General features: G+C 39.6%; 1 protein-coding gene and 1 long non-coding RNA gene across 2 annotated transcripts in view; one reads left to right on the top strand and one right to left on the bottom strand.

The window, feature by feature from the left end:
• The window catches only part of LOC114013323 (uncharacterized), a 36,013-nt gene extending 31,613 nt beyond the window's left edge, over nt 1-4,400 (bottom strand). Inside the window, exons 1-2 of the long non-coding RNA XR_003556236.2 lie at nt 4,211-4,400; nt 3,755-3,839 (exon numbers count right to left, since the gene is read on the bottom strand). This is a non-coding gene — a long non-coding RNA (uncharacterized LOC114013323). The remainder of the gene's footprint in view (nt 1-3,754; nt 3,840-4,210) is intronic.
• The window catches only part of ADAMTSL1 (ADAMTS like 1), a 192,338-nt gene that overhangs the window by 156,475 nt on the left and 12,977 nt on the right, over nt 1-22,886 (top strand). Inside the window, exons 22-23 of the mRNA XM_027792781.2 lie at nt 6,244-6,423; nt 8,443-8,577. Coding sequence (XP_027648582.2) covers nt 6,244-6,423; nt 8,443-8,577 — 315 coding nt within the window. The remainder of the gene's footprint in view (nt 1-6,243; nt 6,424-8,442; nt 8,578-22,886) is intronic.

The following is a 22,886-nucleotide window of genomic DNA, read 5'->3' as shown; positions in this document are numbered from 1 at the left end:
AAGTATCTGCAGTGGAGATTTATATGAAGTCCCTTACACCCTTGCTTTAGCTTCTTATACCTAGCAGTTATTTCAGATTACCCTAATTAAGCATCTGCACTGCAAATATCCAAATATCCTGCTCTTTTTTTTACACTTTTTACTCACTTCAAGCACTTAGTGAATGTCAGTTTTCTTTCTTCAGGCGCTGCCAACCACACCTCTATGCAAATTATTAAGTGAAAAGAGTATTTGGCTCAAGTTTCATTATTTGGTCGTTTGTCCTTTAGCAAAACATTCACAATAGCTGTGCAAATACTAGGCTGGGATTCCAATTTATTGATTACTTTCAGTGGGATTCATGAAAGAAAAATACAGTATCATTTTTTCCTAGTGGTTCATGACGGAATAAATTCAGTAATTCTGTTGCCCTTTCAACATAGACACTAGACACTCACTTGCAATCAGACCAATGTTCAGTGCCTTTCAAACACAAGGAGATGAAAACTGTACTGTTTTTCCCGAGGCCCTTGCATGCCACCTGCACTGCCAGTGTGTGAAAGAAGCTAAGTAGTATATGAACATAAATTATTTTAGATTTCTGGGTTCTCTCAGCTGCAGATGGGGAAGCCCCATAGATGTAGACAATGACTGCTGATTTAAGAAGTGCAGCCATTTCCCTTCAGTATGAAGACATCATGAAATGAACGGGACGTGGCTAAGCAAAGTTGCCACAGTTCTTATTGCATCAGAAAACTACAGGAAGGGAGGACAACATGGTCAGGGGCACTAATACAGTGCCTTTTCTGAGAGGAAAATAATCTCCAGCAATTTTATGCAGCCTATCTAGCAGGACAAAGTCATCCACAATGGAAAATTTTAGCAGTGTCACAGTAGAATCACTACCATATCTCCCGGAAGAAGGCTTTTTGCAATCTAGTAACTTTACTGTATATTGGAATCTTCTATGATATAGAAAAAAATTGCTTAATTTATGATTTTTTTTCATGGGCATTTATCTTCTGCTACTGCCTCTGCAGAAAATGTCAAATACGACATCAGAGATTAATACTGTTGAAATTATGATAAAGTCATAAACCACAAGTTGAGATGTTACACAGGTAATGAGAGTGAGTAATGAGGAAAGAAATATTTTACAGGAATTAGAATCCTATTTTCATACAAATATTGTTGATAATTAAAAAACAATTTTAAAAAAGAGCTGCATATGGGAAGAGGTCTAGGAACAGAGTGATTTCCATCAGCTGTCTCACCTTTTTCTGGGAAATAGATCATCTCATAAAACCTGTTGAAGAACTTGACAATAAAAATAATTTTCCTTCTAATATAAGCACAGATTTTTTGGTTTAGCATCAGGGTTGTGATTGTCTAACCTTTTAATATTTCTTTTTATCATTCTACTTAGAATGATCAATTCTAAGGTGAAGAGTAACATGCACTACTGCTTCAGTCAGCAAATGTGTCTTATCCTAGTGACTTCTTCAGAGTAGATGGAGTTTACAGCTATGTGGTTTGCCAAAGTTCCCCAGAAGGCACTAACAGTGAAATGACCATCAAATCATAGTAAATTAATGTGCAATGTTTGATGCAGTAACATCAGATAATAAAAGAAAAATTAGAACGTGAGAATTAAGTGAACATAATTAGAAAGCAAACCAACATATACAGAAATTATGTGGAGAATATCCAGATGAAAAAAAATCTCTTCGCACAGCTTTGTAAAGCTACAGTCTTTTTTCTTCTAGTACTTTCCCTCTAGTCATTTCAGGATGCCCTGAGCCAGCATAGCAACTAAGAGTTGTCCCAGATCCAGATGAGGTACCTGTTAATCTCATCGTTGTTAGCTATGTTGTTATCACAGTGTTGTATAGCCTGTAGTATAGGACCATGCATGTATTGGATCTTGGAGTTTTGTCTCATATAAGGACACATCTTTACTGAGAGTCAACAGGACAGCAGAATAAATATTTATATGAGAAATATTAAGTATAAGGATTGGTTATGACATTTTCTAAAACTACTCCTGCTGTCAAGGGACAAAAGTATACACTTGCTCCTGACAGGTGTTGATAAGCCTGGACAAGGTTTCCTAAAAACAGGAGATAATGAAAAAGAACATTACCAGAGCCTAGGAAGTAATTTTATATTGCTCTTTAACTTCTTATGAAAGGCGTAAACACTGTCAAAATCTATGTTCTCAGCTTAAACTTACAGATACTGGCTGTAAGACAAGGAAAAACAAAATCATTCTGGGTGCATTAGAGTTTAATTGGCCCCTGATATGAATCATGTCAAGATGAAAATCTATTTTGGTTATACCACAAACAGTGGTGTGGTTTTTTTCAAGGTTGAAAATCGGCCTTATTTCACTTGACATAATTTCACTACTTTGTTCACAGAGATGAAAGGATTTCTTAAACATAGTTAGGAGAATGCAGTCAGTCCCAGATTTCTCCAGAAATAATCCTAAGGTAACTCCTACCCAGAACTCCACTCAGGAGTCTTGCAGATGCCTGTGAGTTCCAGCTGGAGGATTTTCTCCAAGCTTCAAAAAGCCAACAGCATTTCTGAATGGGCAATTTGATTGCTGTAGGCAATTTCACTTCCAAATGGGATGTAGAAGTAATCTGGATCACATCAGTACCACTAGGAAGCTTTCTGTTGACTTCAGCACTGGAATTGTGCAGATATTCATTCAGATACCAGAAGCTTCAATCATTCTGGCCCAAGCTGTTATTGAAAATACAGTTGGACATGAAAGACGAAACAAATTTAAAAAATCTGTTTCATAGGGCATTTTTCCATGCTGTCCTTCAGACCATAAGACTTCTAACAGAGGCACCTGTCTGAAAAGTGTCATATACCATTAGTCACTCTTGAGTCAGAACAGATTTTGAATAGTAACTTAAAGTACATTACTATCCTGCCTTGTATGGCCTTCTCTCTCTGATGTTTCAGCTTGAAGTTTTTTCAACTGTTCTAAACATTCCTTTCCTGTCCATTTCATCTGTATGCTGGAGGTTATACTTACCTTGCTTTATGACTCGTGGCATTGTAAACCAGTCACCACTGCTAGATCCTTGTATTGCTATGCCTCCTTCGTCAAAAGCTCCTGGTTTAGCAAAATTATCTTGATTAACATGCACAGTTCTGCTTGCTGCATATCCCAGGTAGCCTTTTTGTGCTGGATACATGCACAGTGATGGAGGGGAAAGCTAAAGAATAGATTTGGGTAACTATTCACTATCTAAAGACTTGCCTGCCCAGCAACATGAGTTCTGTTTCCACCTGGCACCTCTCAGACTTTCAGTCTCTGTGATTGTTTCTGCAAGGCAAACACACTCAGCCCTCTGTCCTTTGTCGTTCACTGTTACCCAGCAAAACTGAATGAAATGCTCTTGCTACTTTCCACCCCTCACAGCAATGCTGTGCAGTGATGTGTTTGCTCATCCCTGTGCTGGCTGCATTCTATTCCTATCTTGATGCTTACAAGTGTCACTAAAGGCAGAAGCACAAAGGAAAATGAAGTTGCTACTCACTGACATACTGCTTATCTTCCCTAAAGCAAACTGTAGGGACAGCTGTACAGGTTAGTTTCAAATAATGCCCTGTTATAGTGGAAACTTCATATTAAAGACAGAGGAAGAACACCCTTTGCAAAGTATCAGTCAGAAAACTATTTTTGTAAAGCTTTTTAGGTACAGTGCACCTTTTCTAGACTCAACAGTAATACCTCAACAGTAAGGAGTCTTACCTTTAACCTCTTGTTGCTTCTTCTGCTAGTGAAGTGTATACAGGAGGAATCTGCCTTTCTGGACTAAGACTATCCAAGTAGTTGTCTGCAAGAAGAATATTAGTTTTATTTGTCTCTGTATGTATTTATTTATTTTATTTGAGTCCTTGCTCTTGAGGACTGTGGTCATAGGAAGTCCTCATCTTCTCAGCACTCCTCATCCCTTCCTCTTGTCCCACTATTTGCACTTATCTTCCATTATTTTCAAGAAAAACTTGAAAGCTCCGCCCAGTTTTGGTTGTCAAAGAAGGAAGATGAGCCCTGGTTGGAATTAGAGAAAACTTCACAATTTCATATGTGATTGTTTATTTCTGAGGTACATTTCTTGATACTTCCATGACTGAACTCTGCAATAGCCATAATGTGAAAACCTGTGCGCTGTAAGTAGCTTAGCCTGCGAAAGAGAATGGATCATACCTTCACTAGTGGCATTCGGAGGACAAGTGCTGGGATGTGAGTGTTTTCCCATCCCAGGGGCTGCAGAACTAGAAAAGTCTCCATTTTCTCTCCTTTGCTCTTTGGAGCTCACCTCTCAAACTTCCTTTCCCTGTAATGGAAACACAATAAACATGCAGGCTTGAATAAACTCAGGGGTTGTGGTTGTTTGCTATCCTTCTGTTGGCTGAACTCCCCTGAGGACTCTGGAAAAAATCAGAGTGAGGTTTTAAGTGGTGGTCAGCCCACCCATGCCACATAGGTCAAAGAGTAGCAGCCAGAGGGACAGCTGTGTAATGGTCATATCCCAGCGGGGGGGTGGGGAGGGGAGCATGTCAGAAACAGGCCAAAGCCCATCCTTTTAAAAAAGCTGAGTTGTAGCAATACAAAAGAGGATAAACCTTTGGAAAACAGCAGCATAGGCAAGAATGATTAGTTCTCTGGGTATGCCATGAAGGGTCCAGATTAGCATATGCTATTTACCCTCAGACAAAGGTGAGAAAAACCCTGCAGTCTTTTATAGCCTGCTTCCTGCTATTTTCTGAATGTGGACAAGACCCTCTGCCCTTACAAGGCTTCAGCTTTCCTTCCTGGCTGCCAGGCTCACACATACTCATTCCAGATGTCTTGGCAAAGTCACCAGGTGACCCATGGAGAGGTGGAAAAAAGGCCACAATCCTTTGATGTGGAAGAATAGGAAAAAATCTCCCCTTCCCACTTCCATCTGCACATGCTTAGCAAGGCACCTGCAATCAGACGCTTACTGCAAATACAGTCAGATGGGTGGCCATGCTCAGTGACCACAGCCCGAGGGAGGTATTTCTGATGCCAGGGCCACAGAACTGACAGTAGGGTGGGGTTTTTTGGCATGGAGGCACAACCAGAAAGGTAGTGCAATGGGCAGAAGAACATGTTGCTGTGACATGAGGCAGGGAACGGTTTAGGTGGGCAGCAGATACTTAAGAATACCTGCCTGTATGCATGATCTTAATCTACAGTAGACATAAGGAAACTGAACATTCATGTGAAAGAGATTAACTGTGTCCCACATACAGACAGTACCGCAAGCAGGAGAGCATGCGCTCCAGCAGTTACCAGGATTGGCGAAGTGCTGCTCCTTACAGCCATGGGTCCACACAATATCATTTCCTCCCAGGCACAGCTCCAGAGGCCTATCCCATCTCTTAAGACTTTCAATACCATTTCACATAAACCAATTGCTTACTAGTCAGTAAAACTAAGTTACCTGATCTGGTATGCATTTAAACTGAGGTGGAAATCCCTATGTCAAAGAAATACTATCTACAGCGAGACCAGAGGTCTTGCCAGCTACACATGAGAACCCATTCTGGTTTTGTTGGGTACAAAAGGGTACCCAACAGAGATAGCTGGGACCTTAGGTCCAAGCCACAAAAGGAGGCAATTCTTCCTGTAGCAGGTTATGGATCTGTAACGGTCTGTTGTCTGAGGCCTCCTGGTGAGATTGCTGAAACTGCTTTTCTGAAGATGTAAATGCTAAATTGTTTGCATAATTTCAAAAAGGAAGATCACATGAGTTAAAAGAAATCCATGGAGTGCTCCTAACTGCACAGAAACTACTTCAGGCTCCAAAAGTTCCTGAGTTGAAACTACTGGGAGGCTGGGAGAGGCACGAGCTTATGGCTTCTTCCAGAGACAGCATACTAGGCTAGATTAACATTGTTCTGATGCAATATAGGCTTGCTTTTAAGATTAATGAGTCCAAAGTTTGCTTGTGCAACTCTGGGACACTGAAAGGGAAGACTTCAATTCAGTTTTAACTCTTCTGCTCTGTCTCAAGGTGATCTAAGAAACACAAAGATAGGCAATGTGAAAGAATTGATTAAACACTTCTGAAGTGCAAAATATTCACTACAAAGTCATATTAAAATCTTGTTTTAATTGCTCTATCTTAACATTTTTTTCTGTAGCAACCATAACACTGTTTAGCAACTACTGTATCTTACTTGTGTTATGTTTTGTCAATGTTTTCGCAGGTGTTCCTGAAGCAGAAGTTACTTGGTTTAAGAACAAGGTCAAGCTGTCCTCTGCTCACTATCCGAATGGTGGATTGCTGCTAATTGTAAACGTTTCCCTGTCAGATCAGGGGTTGTACTCCTGCAAGGCAGCCAATCTTCGTGGGGAGGTAACTGAAAGCTCCCAGCTGTTGGTTCTTGGTGAGTCCAGGGTATTTTGCACTTGCAGCAATAGTAAAGTGGCTGCTGGCACATCCAGGCAGCAGTACTAATCAGAGTATGTGGAAAGAGGGAACGGCATACAGGAAGCCCTGTTCTAAGGAAAGAACCAGTCTGCATTTGTTCACTGGGCAGCCTCACATGAAACAAGGTGGTGGTAAAAGGAAAATGGATAAGGAGAAAATGTTTAAGCACAGGGACTGCACCTCCCAGTACTGAGATACTTAGTTTCACTCTTTCAGACTTACTAGCTAACAAAAGCATTTATTAACCATTTCTTAAAGTGGCTCTCTTGAAATAAGAAAGATGCCACCTGTCCCCTGTGAAGTGCTTTGCGTCTGCTGAGCAGACATTCCGTACATGGCTGTGTGATACAGACCCATTTCACACCTGGTACACACCACACCGTTGTGCATAAACGCAGTGTGCTTTTAAAAAGCACTTCCCAAGTTCAACAAATGGCCAAGTTTACTGATTCTTGGGTTTCTGAACAACAGACAGAAAGCCCAGCTGGGTGACTTGAAAAGATGTGTCAGCTGTGAAGTGTGGGTGGAAGTGTAAGTGTTACCTGTTCATAATCTGATGTGTGGGAAAGGGGTATCATTTCTCCATGCCTGGCAGATGAATGATCCAGCTAGACTTAGTGATTCTGTACATACGATAGTGAAACCTAGTCCCTGTTATTGATGGAACACCATTAAAGCATCTTTTACAGCTCTCATCTTTCATGACTAGAGTAAGCACAGGTTCCATGGATGATGCAGCTTCCAAAAGAAGTTTTAAAGTGAAATCAACACTAAAACCCCTCTATGGATGTTCACATGAGTTCACTGTGAATCCAGACTTGCTACAGAAAATTGGTCTAAAAACATTTGGGGGGGTGGAGGTGGGGGGGTGCAGGAGAGGGAGGGACCAGCTGGGTTTCAGCCTATAAATAAAAATTTCCACATGATCTTTACATCCTTTTCTGATCTTTATAAATGGTTTAGTTTTTACAGATGGAAAGTTACTGTGAGCTACACAAGCTGCTTATGTTTGTAGGCAAATGGCATGTTTAGTTCCTTGATGGAAAGAAACAGATCAAGCATCCATGACTCGTACTTCTGGTGCTGAATGTGATCAGCAACAGAAAACTTGCTTAGCATGTGCTGTCATCTAATTGAAAGGGAATGAAGCTACCATTCACTTAAACATCTCATCATTTCCATGACAAACAGAATTGGGAATGATAGGCAATGCAATCGATTTTTAAAATAGCATTATGGTTAGTGAAGAACTAAATCCCTGCGGTTGACAGCATAGACTGATCCTCTTGAGCTCTGAACTCTTACACATTTGGAGCTTTACCTAAATATACCACAGGATTTGGCAGGGTTATAACCATATCTAATCAGGGCTTGATCCAGGCTGTAGCAGACATTAAATTTTTTTCCAGCGACTGCTGTGGACACTGGATTTGGCTTCTGTGCTGTATAAATTTGCTCTTTCACCCAAGCTGTACATGGTATTTCCTGATATCATGTACCTTTGTCACATATGAAGAGGGTCAATCAGAATGCCATGGTATCCTTCAGAGAGAATTTATTTTATTTTGTGGTCATACTGATTCAGATGTTAGTTTAATACTTTCTCTAGTGCCTTACCTAAAGTGAGGCAAAGCACACCTTTAGTAGTTGCCCAAAGCTGCTTAGACTGCCCCTCTGAAATCATTATATTGCAGCACAGCAAATAATGCAGTAGGGGGGGGGGGGGGGGGATGGGTGTGTGTGGGTGGGGGGGTGTGTGGGTGTGGGTGTGGGTGTGGGGGGGGGTGGGGGGGGTGGGTGTGTGTGGGGGGGGTGTGTGTGTGGGTGTTAGTGTGGTTGTGTGGGTGGGTGTGGGGGGGGGGGTGTTTGGGGGGGGGGGGTGGGGAGGGGGGTGTGTGGAGGGGGTGATGTCCCTGAGATGTTTTCTTCTGTAGTGTTGCTCATCACTTCAGCCTCCCAACCTGTTTGTTACCAGAGCCTCCACGACCTCTTCCTTACCTAGAAGACTTTACAGCAGTGGTTTCCAGTGCTGGGACCAACACTCATTCAGTGCTGACCTCTCCTTCAGGAACAAAAATGACCATCAGTCCAGGAAGCTCTGCTCTCATAGGTAAGTCAAGTGGTTTAAGATTTTTTATTATTATTAAAAGGGGTTTAGAATTAGAATACAGTTAAGCATCCAGTTATCCATTGCAGTTAAGCTTCCAATTATCCAGCCATGAAGCACTGAGACAAAACACATCAAACCGTCAATGCATTGTCAGCCATAATCGCTGCCAACTTGTTCTCAGAACTCAGAAACTCATTTTAAAAAAGGAAGTCCTTTTATTAGTAAAATGCCCCAAAGCATGTGGAATAAGGGCTCCATTGCACCACACTGTGCAGCACCCTGTAAGAAGCAGTCCCTGTCCTAGAGGCTGCCAATCTCATTCAAAGCAAGACATGGCAAACTCATGTGCCAGTTGATCTAAAAGAAGAAACACTTGTGGTTCTGTTTTTCTTTTTATTCTGCATTTCGATACTAATCCTTCCATATGTCTGCTATTCATATTGTATATCCTACTTCTTCAGAGCCTTTCCTAGAGTTTTGCCTCTATCCCTCTAGACATGTTTTTCTCTTGCAAGCTCCCTGCTTCATTGTCTTCATTTTATATGTCTTTGGTATATCATACAATCAGTATCTGTGGAAAGCCATATCAGGAAACTATCCTTAATGAAATGCTTTTCTTCTTTTCATCCTTTTCTCCCTTCCATATCTCTTTCTCCTCTTTACACTGCAAGTTCTGTTAGATGCTGTAAACTCATTTCAAGTCTGTGGGTGTGATTTTTTTGCAAAGAGAATCTCATCCTTTCCTAAAGCTCAGGGTATGTTTATTTTAAAATTTTATTTCTTACGCTGATCTTGAGCCTCTACAAACTGTCAGGCTCAGATAGGCAAACAGCTTCTCTGATGGCCTTGTTACTGCATACAGTGAAATCTTGTCAAGTCCTGCAGTTTCAGAGCAATCTTTTTTCTTTTCAGAGCTAGGCATCTGAAACTTTTAGCAAAGGGTCTGTAGCTGGCCTGAGCATTTATAGCTCTGGTCTCTGTACCTTCCAAAACACTCTTTGCTTACATTTAGTAGCAATTTTAAGATTTTATTTTCACAGTGGAGGCTTTCTATTTATGTTTTCAGTTTTGTATGGTTTACTTTTCCCCAGTGCTGACATCTGCATACGTTTGCAATGGCTTTTAGCTTGCAGCTCTGGATTACATTTCTGCTTGCACAAAAACTGCAATGAAGTAGTCCTTAGTGGGGGGAATACCTGAAGGTATTTATTAGCATTTAATAAATCATTTTGAGCATGGTTTTATTGTACTCACTGTTGTAAGACTAGGTCACACTCTGTTTCATCCATTTCCTCTCAGGTTTCTGGAAAGAGATCTTAAGTAGTTGTAGGGATTTTTTTATTGTTTGAAACCAGTAATTGAACCACAAAGAGTGTTCTGCACTGCCTGTGCACAACCACTTCTAAATTAATTTCATTTGGCTGTGTCACCCTGTACCCTGCGATTCTCCTGCATGGGCAAGGAAACTCCATGAATGTTAATGGCAAAACAGCAAACCAGTTTCATTCTTGAGGCAATTCCCTCAACTTCACTGGAGTTTTACTGACTTGGATTTGAGGCCTGTTATTATTAAAACCTAAGGAACCCTCCTGAGAATTTTTCTGCAATTAAAAATCAGCATGGAATGGGCTATCCAATCAATTAGAAAACTACAGTCCAGTGTGCTGCATCATGTTGCATCACTCAGACAAAAACACAAAGCATTCAGCTTCCATGTATGTTACTTAAATACATTGCCTGTGGTTGTACCAATGCATTTGAATTCATCCATAAGGAGAATAATCATTACTGGGGAAAAAAAAAAAAGGACTCATCTCTCAGATTTATTTTATTTTGTATCTACATCTAGTTTACTCTTTAGGTTAATATCAGCATGGATTACAATCAAAGACTATATTTACTCCCAAATTTAGTCTTCTCACAGTCTTCCAGTGCAGTAGCTAAGTTTATCATGGACTACAGTGACACCTTCATAACTAACCTTTGCTTGAAATGTTGCTACACTGGAAAGAAAATCTGCATATGATTCTAAGCACCAGCTGCAAACACCAATGTGTGAACAATTTCTGAACTTGTATGTCTGTGACCCATGTCTGTATTGTCTGTCCACAACATCCCCTACAAGCTGTCCACTAATTCTTTCTATTCTGCCACCCAGCCAATTGACTTTAATCCTGTTAAGTCTTTCAGCATTGACTGTGTTGGGGTGTTTGCTCTACATGCTCTGGATTCCCCATGTAAGAACTTTAGGTATATAAATTACTATGTATAAAGTCCCGTGTCTGTTTTACTGCTGACAGACACCAGTATCTCTTGGGACTCAGAAGGCATTGAATTAGACTTGGTATTTGGAAATCTAAGCATATGAGGTTTTGTTGAGTGGAGAAGGAAAATAGGACATCTCCAGAGAATGAAATGTCAAGAAAAGGAGTGGTAAGCAAGCTTTCGGGAAACTTTATATTTTAAAGGAGTTAAAAGAAACCAAAGGTGAAAAATTATGTTAGAAACCTGGATAAACTCAGGTATGGGTTTGCCAGGGTTTAAGAAAAATGGGAATCAAAACTTCATTAAACATTGGATTTGTACCTTGAAAAAAACCAGAGCGTATTAGCAGAGCAACAGAAGATTAAATTTGCAAATAAGAACTTGTTTAGAAACTAACAACTGTATAATAGATAACAACAATTAACAAGCTGAATTGAAAGGGGAGAACTTGAGCCTCCAGTTTATCCTACATGCTATGCACTTTCTTTTACAAGTGGAATTATGCAATGCTTCCACCATAATTTCAACCATTTGAAACAAAGAACTTGCTCTCTGGAGTCAGTTCCTGTCTGTTTCTTCCACATAATTTTCAGAGGATTTGCAGAGGTTGAAGGTCAGGGTCATAACACATATCTGGTTTAGAGGTCTTCCTATTCAGCAGTCATTTGTGTGCCTTCACTCTAGAAGTAGAGGAAAAGATCTGTCACAGACCCATGCTCTGCCCAATGGAGTCAGCAACCTGCCCATCAAGATCTAATGTAAAACATCTTTTTGCATGAGCTTACAGAAACATCTTTGTCTTATGTATTTCTTACTTTTACTTCTAAAGGGTGGAGATTTCAGGTAGCTTTCTAGGCTCAACATGTCACCCAGTTAGAGAGCATGATGTAGAGAGTGGCTTGCACATATTGATGCTTACCCTGCTCCTCCACAACTGTTGGAAGTATGTGTAGAGTACTGCAGTCCTCCCCAGCCCTCAAACAAACGTTGACAGGTTATGTAGTAGACATTTCTATATTATCTACACATCACACATCTGAAGGACAGGACCTCCTGCAAAGCAGAAGCTGAATACCTATGAGTTTTGGGGTATTTCTGAGTTTTACAGTAGCACAGACTGACAATCAGTAATGAGCAACAGGTTGTCATGCACTTTCTGATGTCCTTGGTTCCTGGCAGGCACACAAGAAGACTTTGTATCACACATAATACAGAATACAGTGAATTTCTAGAGTGACACCAATTTATATTTCTTTAGAAAGCTTTCATGTTAGAACTTAGTCTTATTAAGGTTTCTTTCTTTGAGACTAAATTTTGAATAGTTTTCCTGAATGTTGGTAATGAAAGTATTATGAGAAAGTCTGCACTTGTCCTCCGAAAGAAATTTTGTTTGTCACCTGGTAAGAACTTTTGTTTTTTAACAACATTCATGACCATTTGACTTTTCTTAAGTCCTGATTACTTTGAGGAATTATCTTTTTGAATTAAAGGAACATCTTAAGTTCATCTATTTTCAGTAGAGTTTCTTTATCTATGCTACAAGTATAATTGTATCTTGAGCTTTGTAAGTGTTAATTTTGGCAAAACTGCATGGTGTTTCTGACTTCTAACAGTCCTGCAGAAAAGTCTTTGGACCTATCAGGAATACTTATTTTCATTTCAGTTTAAGCTTGTTGTTTCCCATATTTGAAGACATTTCAGTAAGAAAGTCTAAAGGTCCTAGTGGGGATGCACTACAATTTCTCAAATTTATTGTGACCTCATTGGAAACCTCAGCAGCCTTGTCAAAGGATACAAAATGTGATATAAAAATGTCTCCTTATCTTAGCACAGAAGAATAATGTATTTATTGTAGATATGTGGCATAGTGAAAGCTGAAGCTTTAATGACTTTTACTTATATATATTAATTACATTTAAGTGAGGGTTCTTGCAGGAGCATTGGAAGAAATGTCAGAAATGAATACTTCTAGGAATATAGAAATGTAGACAAACCTGTAAAATGTCATAGTGAAGGAAAAAAGGTTGAAGAAGAATCTACTATACCTGTAACAGCACAGTGTTTCTTGGCATCTGTTGCTTTTTCCAATATTTTGTTGCAGATGAACCCTTGGAGTCACACAGAAAATGTCTGTGAACACATTTCCCCAAAGTTTCAGGTTCATGTCCTACATGTTTTTTCAGAAATCCTCACCATGGGTGAGGATTTCTGAAAATATAATGTGCACTTGAGAATACATATATTGAAGGAAGGGGTATTGTTGCATTGCACTTTGTATATAATTAAATAAAGGTTTTGGATTGTATTTATGAGGCATCCAGAGGAAGGAATGCATCTCTATTTTGGAATGCAGCACAAGCTCACAAATTTGAAGAGAAATGGGAGCATAAACAGTTAAGATAACTAGGACTGAAACAAAAAAAAATATCTAGCTCTTGCTTGGCACACTGCAACACTTAAGCAATGTCTTTAAAAAGGGAAGGCATCTAAGAAGGAATAAATGTTGAGATAATGGTAGATGTTGTGTATAGCTGCAATGTATATTTTTAAGGCTAACTGTATCCTGATGAAATGTTAATATTTTGGCTAAAAAGAAAAAAAAAATACCAGCAATATTTTTTGATTGAAAGAGGAGATACCATCTTGGCCTTTGTTCTGTTTTTATTCTTTGGATGAAATGAACACAATGCATATCCTGAAGCATAGTGGTCATTCTAGGGAATGTGAAATGGAAGTAAACCTATGGGGAAAAGCCTAGGCAATTATTTGGAATCTGGTTCCCATGCCTTTTATCTCTCCATATATGTATATTCTCCAGTTTGTTTGCTGGGAACCTATTGTCATTCCCAACTTAGGACTCTGAATTTGCACTTTTCCAGGCTACGCTACATCTATCCAATTTTGTGTATTTAGCAGAAAAAAGTCCTGATTTTTAGGAGATACTGAAAATAACCATAATGTTACATGAGAAAATGTACTTTTTTTATGACCAGAAAAGTATAGCTCTATATTTATTGTGTTCTGCCTGTTGACTTCCATATCATATTCATTTCACAAATCAGAACATGATTTTACTAACTGCCAGCATAGCAAACACAGCTCTAGAAGACAGATTTCTTTGGTTTTGTACATTACCACCAATGACCACAGAGTTAGAACAGCTTAGGTGCCAAATTCACTGCTATTTCAGAAGATGAAAAGCTAGACTAAAAATTCCTCTTCTGCAATCACCAATATTACTTAGCGATAAAGCTGTTTTTAAAACAAAGTAATAACAGAAAGCTTAAACTTATAAGTGGCAAAGGATTCCCCTTACCAAAACCAGTATTTCCCTCTCATGTTTCTTTTACTGCTAATAGTATACCCCATTAACTTTCCAGTAGAGTCACTTAGATGCCCAGAAGAAGCCCCAGAAAACAGAATGGAAAGATATGGCAGCCACCTTGCTTGCAATGGCCAGCCTTTTGAGTATGAATAAATTACTTATTCCGAAAGGGCCAACTGCATTAGAGCTAAGGTGCAAAGTTCAGGAGGGTTTTCAGTCTAGTTTTTTGTTGGGTTTTTTTCTTCAGAGGGGACCTCTTCAAGTCTGTGGCTGGTATTTGCCTACCTGCAGATTTAACGGTTATCTAGATGTCACACTGAACAGAAAAATTAACATGGAACATGCATTATAGTCAGTCAAATTCTGTGCTGCTGACTACTTTAGGAGAAGAAACAAACTGATGGCATGATCAGAACCAAACTCTTTCAGCAGAGCAAGAGAAGTTAGTGGTGCAATTGTTTCCTATGTATTTTGCTTTTGTGCCAAAACATTTTAGCATGGGACTGATACTTGATCATAATCAGTGTGAAAAGCAGTAAATAATCCAGATGAACCCAACTGATCTCACCAGTACAAATTTCTTGCAATGGTTGGTGATATACTCAAGAGCAAGAGTATATCTTCTTGAAATGTAAGTTTTCCTTTACTCCCTTTTGCCCCTCCTCTCTCTACCATGAGCCTGCTCTAAATTTTTCTAGGTTTTGGAAATTACTACTTCATTAAAATTGGAAGCAGAAATGCAAAATACAAAATAATTTACAGTCTGCACAGAGTCAGCAAACAAAAGAACTCATAAGTAGTTGTGATTAAACCAGTATCTGTTGTCCCCTAAGAAAAAAGACAGCTGCAGAAGTTGTGCAGTAGGAGTTAGTTAAAATCATGGCTGTCTGAGAACTTACTTTTCACAACATCATTTTTTATCTCCTCACTCTCCATAGTAAGTTTACTATCGTGTTTGAAAAGTAGTTCTAATTCTAAAGAATGTTTTTTAGCAACTTTATTTTATACCAGAAATACTTCCACGCTGATGAGGATAAAGCACCAGGTGCGTTCATGCAGTAATCTGTCCTGTTAATTGTATTTTCCAATTACTTCCATTTTTGTCTTGGTGTAAATTCTGCCTTGTCACACTGTTTAGGAAAATTCTCAGGTAAGTGACTTTTCTATAAAGATGAGCATTAATTTCAAGAGTATGCCATGATCATTGAAATTAATTCCCCAATCAGGCTCTATCACATTGATTGCATTCTAAATATTGTATAAAGTTCATACAGGATTGCAGAATCTTCCTTCTACATCAGACTACAGCATAACATTTTATTGAAATGTGTGGCTTTTCATTTGCATATGCATACTGTGTACATTTCAGTGTATACGGTATGTGATGATACCTCTGCTTGGTCAAACATTTTGACCACCCTGATACAGTGTTTGTTCTTCAGGCAATCATCCACTAGTCCTGCTGCTGCCAAGCTCTCAAAGCAAAGTCAAAAGAGCAAGGTCCTCTAGGCAATCTCCCGCCTTGGGTTTTTTTCCTGCCTGCTGTCTGGTGCCATGAATGAGCTAATCTGATCTACAGCAGTGGTCCAAAATGCTGCCACATAACATAGTATCACTGGTCTCTGGGGAAACATCAGTTTTAATTTTGGGTTTGTGGTAAGAGTTGTAGCCCTTGAACTTGTGTCTCTAAGCTTTTCCAAAATCGCTGACCTAGATCCTGTTCTAATGTAGATATAAATGATGCAGAGATCCACCGAGGCAAGTTCTGGTGAATAACCAGGGGTATAAAATTTGCCACAGGTATCCCAGTCTGAAGACCTGTCCGTCTGCTCCTTCACATAAAAGATCTAGCCTCTTGCACAACTTATGTTTTGCTCTAGAGTAAGTGTTAAGGGAGTTTCCAAACACTGTGGGATTTCTGACCTGTCAACTAAAGGACTTATCCATTCTAAGTTTTGAAGCACCCTCTCCCTCCGTGTTGGTTCTCAGAAGCTCTCCTGAAGGGCTAAAGCACTTCGTTAATGGGACAGAAGTTACAGCCTCTCTGGAGCCAGCAGCACCAGCTTTCCTGCCTCTATCTGTCCTCTACCTCCTCTGAGAAACACTCTTTCAAGAGTTATTTTTCTCCTGTAAATGTACTTGTACACTTAACCTGGGGCTGTAGCAGTGGTGAGGCAAAAGTTTATACTGAAAGGTACTCCTTTTCCATTTTTGTCATGCACTGAATTAACCCACCAGGGTTAGCTCAGGAGATCATTTCAGCATGCTGTATCTATTCTCTTAGGCTTTGGTTTCATGATTTGCCATTGGTGATTGTTTTCAGCCCAATCCTTATTAATACAAAGGATTCTGGGTGTATAGGATTCTGATTGTCAGAATCATTTTATAGAAAACATTATTACTACCAGGGGTTGAAAATTCCTTTGCTTTTTTAATGGGCCCACTCTGCAGTTGTATGTTTGGGAACAGTTTTTACAACCTCTGTGGGGCAGGGATTGGGCCTAACTCAATTTTCGTTGAATACAGTGTAAATTTACAATGCTATGTAAATGTTATCTGATAACAACATGTGCGGCATTGAGTAACCAGTTTAGGTGCTTTGAGAACTGTTTAAAAACCATGTCATATGTTCAGTCTAGTAGTTTTCAACTGTTCCTTTGGAACCATAAATAGATATTTAAAATATCTTCCTTTCTTTAAAATGCTACTGTCATCAGCTGAATTGGCCTATTTCAAGAATCCCTTAATACATGGTTTTCCTGGACTAGCATAAAATCGTGTTCATTTGACCTCCTTTAACCTGTTACAAATAAAGGTTATTCTTGTATTAATATTCATTCTTTCTTTTGGGGATTTTCAGGATCACATTACCTTTTATAAGTTTTATTTCATTCAGTGTATGAAAGCACTGGGAAGTAATTTGCATAACACTCTGAGTTAAAAGTCTGTTTAAATTTACACTTTGTACTGTATTGAAAAATCTTCCCACATAAAATGATAGACTTGTCACTTAGTTTTGCCACTTCAGCAAAACAGGATTTATATACATATGATTTTCAGCCTTGAACTTACCTACCTTCGTTTGGTTTGATAGCATTTTAAAAAGTTGAATACATCTTGTCAAATTTTCTTCCTTATGTTAGATACAGGATGGAATGAAATTTAACTCTGTTAGGTTTAGCATGCATTTCTCATTTCAGTGACCTAAGGAGAAAATCAGGTATGGCAGGACGTGTGGGCAGCACATCTCAGTGCCAGTCTGAGCCCACCTACATAGCATCAACACAGTAGTACAGTGTGAACCACAACATTATAGTTCAGCACCAAGCTTCTGTCTACTAGGAGGCTGATCTGTGGCTTGTCTACATTTTGTTCCAAGCGTTTTGTTCTTCATTTCATCCTTAATCTTGCTTCTGTTTTGAAATTATACTTCAACTCTTTGAATGTAGAGATAGAATGGAAATACTCTCAGGTTTCAAATCCTGTGGCTCCATTATATTTGTCATTTTAATGCAGTGTATTGTGGTCTACACTTCTCTGTCCATTCAGTAAAATATAGAGAGAATCACAGAGTATTTTTTTAGCTTGCTTTATTTTAGTTTTAATATAATTAATAATTTTGCTGCCAAATCCTTTCTTTCCTCCTTTGCTAGGCATTTCAGATAGTAGTCCGCAATCTTCTTTCATCTCCCAGCTTTATGTTTTGCTAGGTACATGTCTGTGACTTGCAGAGGCAGGGACGTAGACCTGCCGGTTTGTAAGTCTAGCTGAAGTTTTCTGTGGGCTTTCTGTGCTACATTTATTGTACTTTGTGATGTCCTGAAACATATGCCTAACCAACTGGGATGCTTATTTTGTTTTCAAATTCAGCCTTTTCTAGTTGCTGTTGATCCAAAGTATTTTGAACTGACAGAGCACAAATATTTGCCTATTTTGCAAAGAATGATCACTGATGAATAGCAAGAGTGTAAAACTGAACTGCAGACATGTTGATGAACATTAATACCAATGGATCCAAACTGCATACACCACAGTGTGTGTTTGTCTCCAGTGTGGTTTGCTACCCAGACCTGTCTTTTAAATAGGAAGTAATTTCCAAAGATGAAAGCATTGGCCTAAGCCTAAGTAGGCAGGAGTTTGATTTCCAGCTCCACTGCTTGGCCTCAGGTAAGACAGCATGCACCTCCATGTGCCTTGGTTAGCTGTCAGGAGAATGGAAAAGGTGAGCTCACATCCCACGACACAGCAGCTTCAGGGCTGCAGTTGGAACGCTAAGTAGATTGTTTTGCTCAGACTGAAGGACTATTTTGTTTAAACAAATTTCAAAGAAACTGCCTCATCTTGACCTGAAGTCTTCGCTCAGATTCCATCTTCAATAAACATTAGAAATATTGCCTGGGATCAATCAGCAGGCCAGTAGTAAATTACAGAGCTATTTGTTAGACAAAAATGAATGCATGAAAATAATTCATATTTTAGGAATAGGTATTCTTTTTAAAGGCAATCCTGTAATTCTTTTTTACTTGTTTTACAAACTGTATTTAGTACTTGCAAAATCTGTTTATTTTCACCATTGCTTTCTATACAGTTCTATTGATGTAAGGTATCAGGCTGCTAAAAAAAGGAATCCTAAAATCAACAGCATTTGCATCTGGTTTTTTTCTGTCATTCAAGTCTGCAAGTGAAAGAGTGATGCATGCTCCATGTATTTTGTTCTCTTAGCATTAGCACAGTACCCAGAGTCTTTGTGCAGTCATACAGAAAGTGCTGCAGAGGTATAATGGGCAACTGAATTCGGCCTGCACTGTGCATTTATTCTTTCCTCTCAAGAAATTATCAGCATTGTTGTGAAACATTGGTCTTCCCTTTCCAAATATCCCTTTGTTATCCTTGGAATATTAACACTTTCCCTACTAAAAGATGTAATATTAATTAGATTTTTGTTTGTCTCTCCAAGTTTTGCATATCCGTGACTCATCCTATCTTTAATTAATTCAGAGTCACAGTAGGCTTTGGAAGGGAGGCTGAAGGCAGTGTTTAACTGCTTAAGGACTGAAGGAGGAGAGTTCTTTCATGCCAGAGCTTTCACTGCTCAGAAACAGTCCCCAAAAAATGTTCCCCCTTCACCCTCCTAAGGGCTCTGATGCACTAAGCCTCTGCAATAGCTGTGCTGTCTGGAAATAAAGTCAGTTTTTCCATCTCAGGTGTTATAGGGACAGGTGTTGATCTCCTGCAAGGATAAAGCAGTCAGTGTCCACAGGGTTGGGAGAAAATAGAGAATAGGTGTTGGTGATCTGCATTAAATGGTATTAAAATTATTCCTGGGAAATGAGAATGGGATATTAATGGAACATAGCTTTTATGCATCCATATGCATGGGTAATGTATAGGACATGTCACTTGTGAAATGCAATTGATAGGTGTTAGTATAAGTTTTATTGTTAAATGTTTAAAAAAGTAATTACTCTACTGGTAGAATGTGCCTGAGGAATAGTGTTTGGGGGCTTTTCCCCCATATTATTGATTACTGGCTGTTCCTTTAGCTGATATTTTATATATACATTTTGGAAGAAGAAGTAATACACAAGATAAGTAAAATAGTCAGGACTAGGAAGATTATATTGGTTTGCCTGACAATAAAACGTTTAAAGAAAAACAGGCATGAACTAGGATCACATGCATCCTGAAGTAAATCTCAGTTTCTCTGTGTTTAACATCAAACTGACCTTTCTGTTTCTTCATTTATCATGTGCAGACTGATTGCAAACAGAGTAAAACGAGCTCACAGCATGTCTTTGTCAGTTGTCATGGCTATATGCTGACCTGTGGAGATCCCTGGAATTATCTTAAAAGACAAGCAAGCTATAAAAAATTAGAATACTGTAGGAAAAAGCCATACAGCCACTTACTGTTAAGTTTGTCCATTTCCTGTATATTCCATTGTTTTCCAATGGTTTAAACTTCAGGAGCCTTAAACCTGTGAGGCTGAAATCTTTCTTGTCACTCATTCACTTGAGAATGAGTATCTTAGAAGTTGCATGAGTTGTTTTACAGTACCAGAGTAGGAAAAAACACGTCAGTACTCAGAACAAAAGGGATAATGTAAAATGAAGCATAGCAGGAATAAATAACAGAGCTTACAAGAATAGGAAAAAGGACTGAGTAGCAAAGAAAGCTGTGTCTTTGTGGTCAGGAAGTGAGCTCTGGGGAGAGAACTGCTGAGGGTAAAAATGCATTAGACCTTGCCAAGGAAATTAAAACAAATAAAAAAGACTCTTTAACCTTATAAATGAAAGTGGAAAAAAAGAAAGAGGGGAGACCACTGTGAGCAGTGTGCACTCTCTCATTCTGCCTTTTTCTCCCCTTTTTTCCTTTATTATTAAAATTTAGCTGCATTAACTAGTTCTTTATCAGTGAAACATTCTCATTGTAACTGCAGACTACTGTGTGTGGCTCTCACCTTCCGCAGGGGAGCCCTTGCTCTCTCCAATACCTGTTTCACACAGAGGGAAGCAGCCCCAAAGGGCAGCTTTATCCAGCCCACACCTTTCCCCGCTGTGGATGCAGGCAGAGCTTGTCAGCAACAGGGGACACGGTAAAGACCCTTGTAGCCACTGCACAAGTGAGAGGGCCAGTATTTATCTTGCTGAGTAGCAGAGGGTGTCATGGTTTAACCCTGGCCAGCATCCAAGCCCCACACAGCTGCTCACTCACTCCCCCCTCACCCAGAGGGGTGGGGAGGAGAATCAGAAAAGAAAAACTCAAGGGTTGAGATAAGAACAATTCAATAGGTAAAGCAAAAGCAAAAGTGCACGCAAGCAAAGCAAGGAATTCATTCACCACTTCCCATTGGCTGGCCAATGTTCAGCCATCCCCAGGAGAGCCGGGCTCCATCACGCGTAACGGTTACTTTGGAAGACAAACACCATAATGCCAGATGTGCCCCCCTTCATTCTTCTTCCCCCAGTTTATATACTCAGCATGACATCAGATGGTATGGAATACCCCTTGGCCAGTTGGGGTCACCTGTCCTGGCTGTGTGCCCTCCCCGTTCCCCATGCCCCTCCAGCTCTCGGGCTGGCAGGGCCCAGGAAACTGAAAAGTCCTTGATTTAGTACGAACATCACCCAGCAACAACTAAAAACATCCATGTGCCATCCCCATTGTTTTCACACCAAATCCAAGACACAGCACAGCACCAGCTACTGAGAAGAAAATTAACTCTATCCCAGCTGAAACCAGGACAGATGGGTTCTCCCTAGTCCCTGGATCTACCTCTGAGCATGTAAACGGCTAGGATGTGCCCCAGGTCATCACTGGCTTTTTCCATCTTTTATGAGTTCTTCTGCTTTGTATGAGCAGGAAAGCTTCAGTTCCTGTGGGCAAGGCAGCATCCTCTGCATAGGAATAGTGTAATTGGAGGTATGATTAGTAGCAAAAGCAAAGACTACCATTGCCCAGTCCCTAGTGTTAGTTTAGGGGGGTGACCAAAGTCAAAATAAAAAGGGTAGCAAGGGTTCCTAAGCAAAGTAATGTGCTCTTCAAGTCTCTAGGATTTGGTCTTGATGATGGCTGGAAATCGAACTGTTCAGCTTTCCTGGGTAGGTTGATGAAAATTGTATTTTTATTCTTGCAGTGATAGGCACCTCAGTAAGGTGTAGAAAAAAAAATCTTAAAGAAAAAATGTATATTTAGATACAATCTTGATTGCAGCAACTCTAAGTCATCTTACCTCTCTCACAGGAACAGTACTTGCTCAGTATACATTAGCAGAGGATCTCAGGCGGACAGAGAAGAATGAGAGGAAGAACAGTAACAAAAATGTCACATTGCAGGGTCTGTTCATTGTGTAATGCAGCTACAAAGCCATCATATTCACATCCTCATTTGTCTCAGTGAATAATAAATAATAATCAAATGACATGGAGATGACAATGAAGAAATACCAGCTGGCGGAATTATTTCTTAATCTTAGAACAGCCTTCCATCTTATAGTATTTTAAATCTTCCTTTTGTTACCCAATTCCTTTTGAACAGTGCCAGTGTGAATGTTATGTATGTTATATAGTATACTTCTTTCCGAAGGGCTTTTGTATACAATAAGTCATTCATTACACATACATACTAATATAAACAAAAGTGTAAAGCTGCAGTATAACAAACAATCAGTACAGACTGCATTTACAGAAACTTCAGCGAGACCTTTCATGTACCAGTGAGATGCATGCAAGTGAAGGAGTAGCTTAAGCCACAAGCAGTCCAAGTAATATGCCATGCCCTGCACTTAGCTTTTCTGACTCTCCACTCCTGTAATTTGTGTGGATGCATTGCACCACAGAAATTGCCCAACTCTTTCCTTTTTTGCCAGGAGACATGTAAGGCAACTTAGCTATCTTTCCCAGGATATACAAGTCTCACAAATCTTCTGCAATTCATCATGACTGGAAAAGTGTGCCACTGGTATAAGGACCACAGGAAATAGTATCTTACGGATACTCTCCTTCAGCTTAATAAGCAAAGAACTCTTTGAACCTACACCTCAACAGCTGTGCTGATGATCCATAGGCGTACCCATACAATGCTTCTGAACAGCAGATACTTTTCCAGTTGCAATTTTTGGTTGGTTGTTGCTTGGAGAATTGCCTGTTGCTGTCACAAAAAAAATCTAAACCAGGGGTCCTCAAACTTTTTAACCAGGGGGCCAGCGCGCGGATTAAGT

The sequence above is a fragment of the Falco peregrinus genome, chromosome Z, assembly GCF_023634155.1.
Source record: "Falco peregrinus isolate bFalPer1 chromosome Z, bFalPer1.pri, whole genome shotgun sequence".
Classification (NCBI taxonomy): domain Eukaryota; kingdom Metazoa; phylum Chordata; class Aves; order Falconiformes; family Falconidae; genus Falco; species Falco peregrinus.
This window is presented reverse-complemented; position numbering and strand designations above follow the sequence as displayed.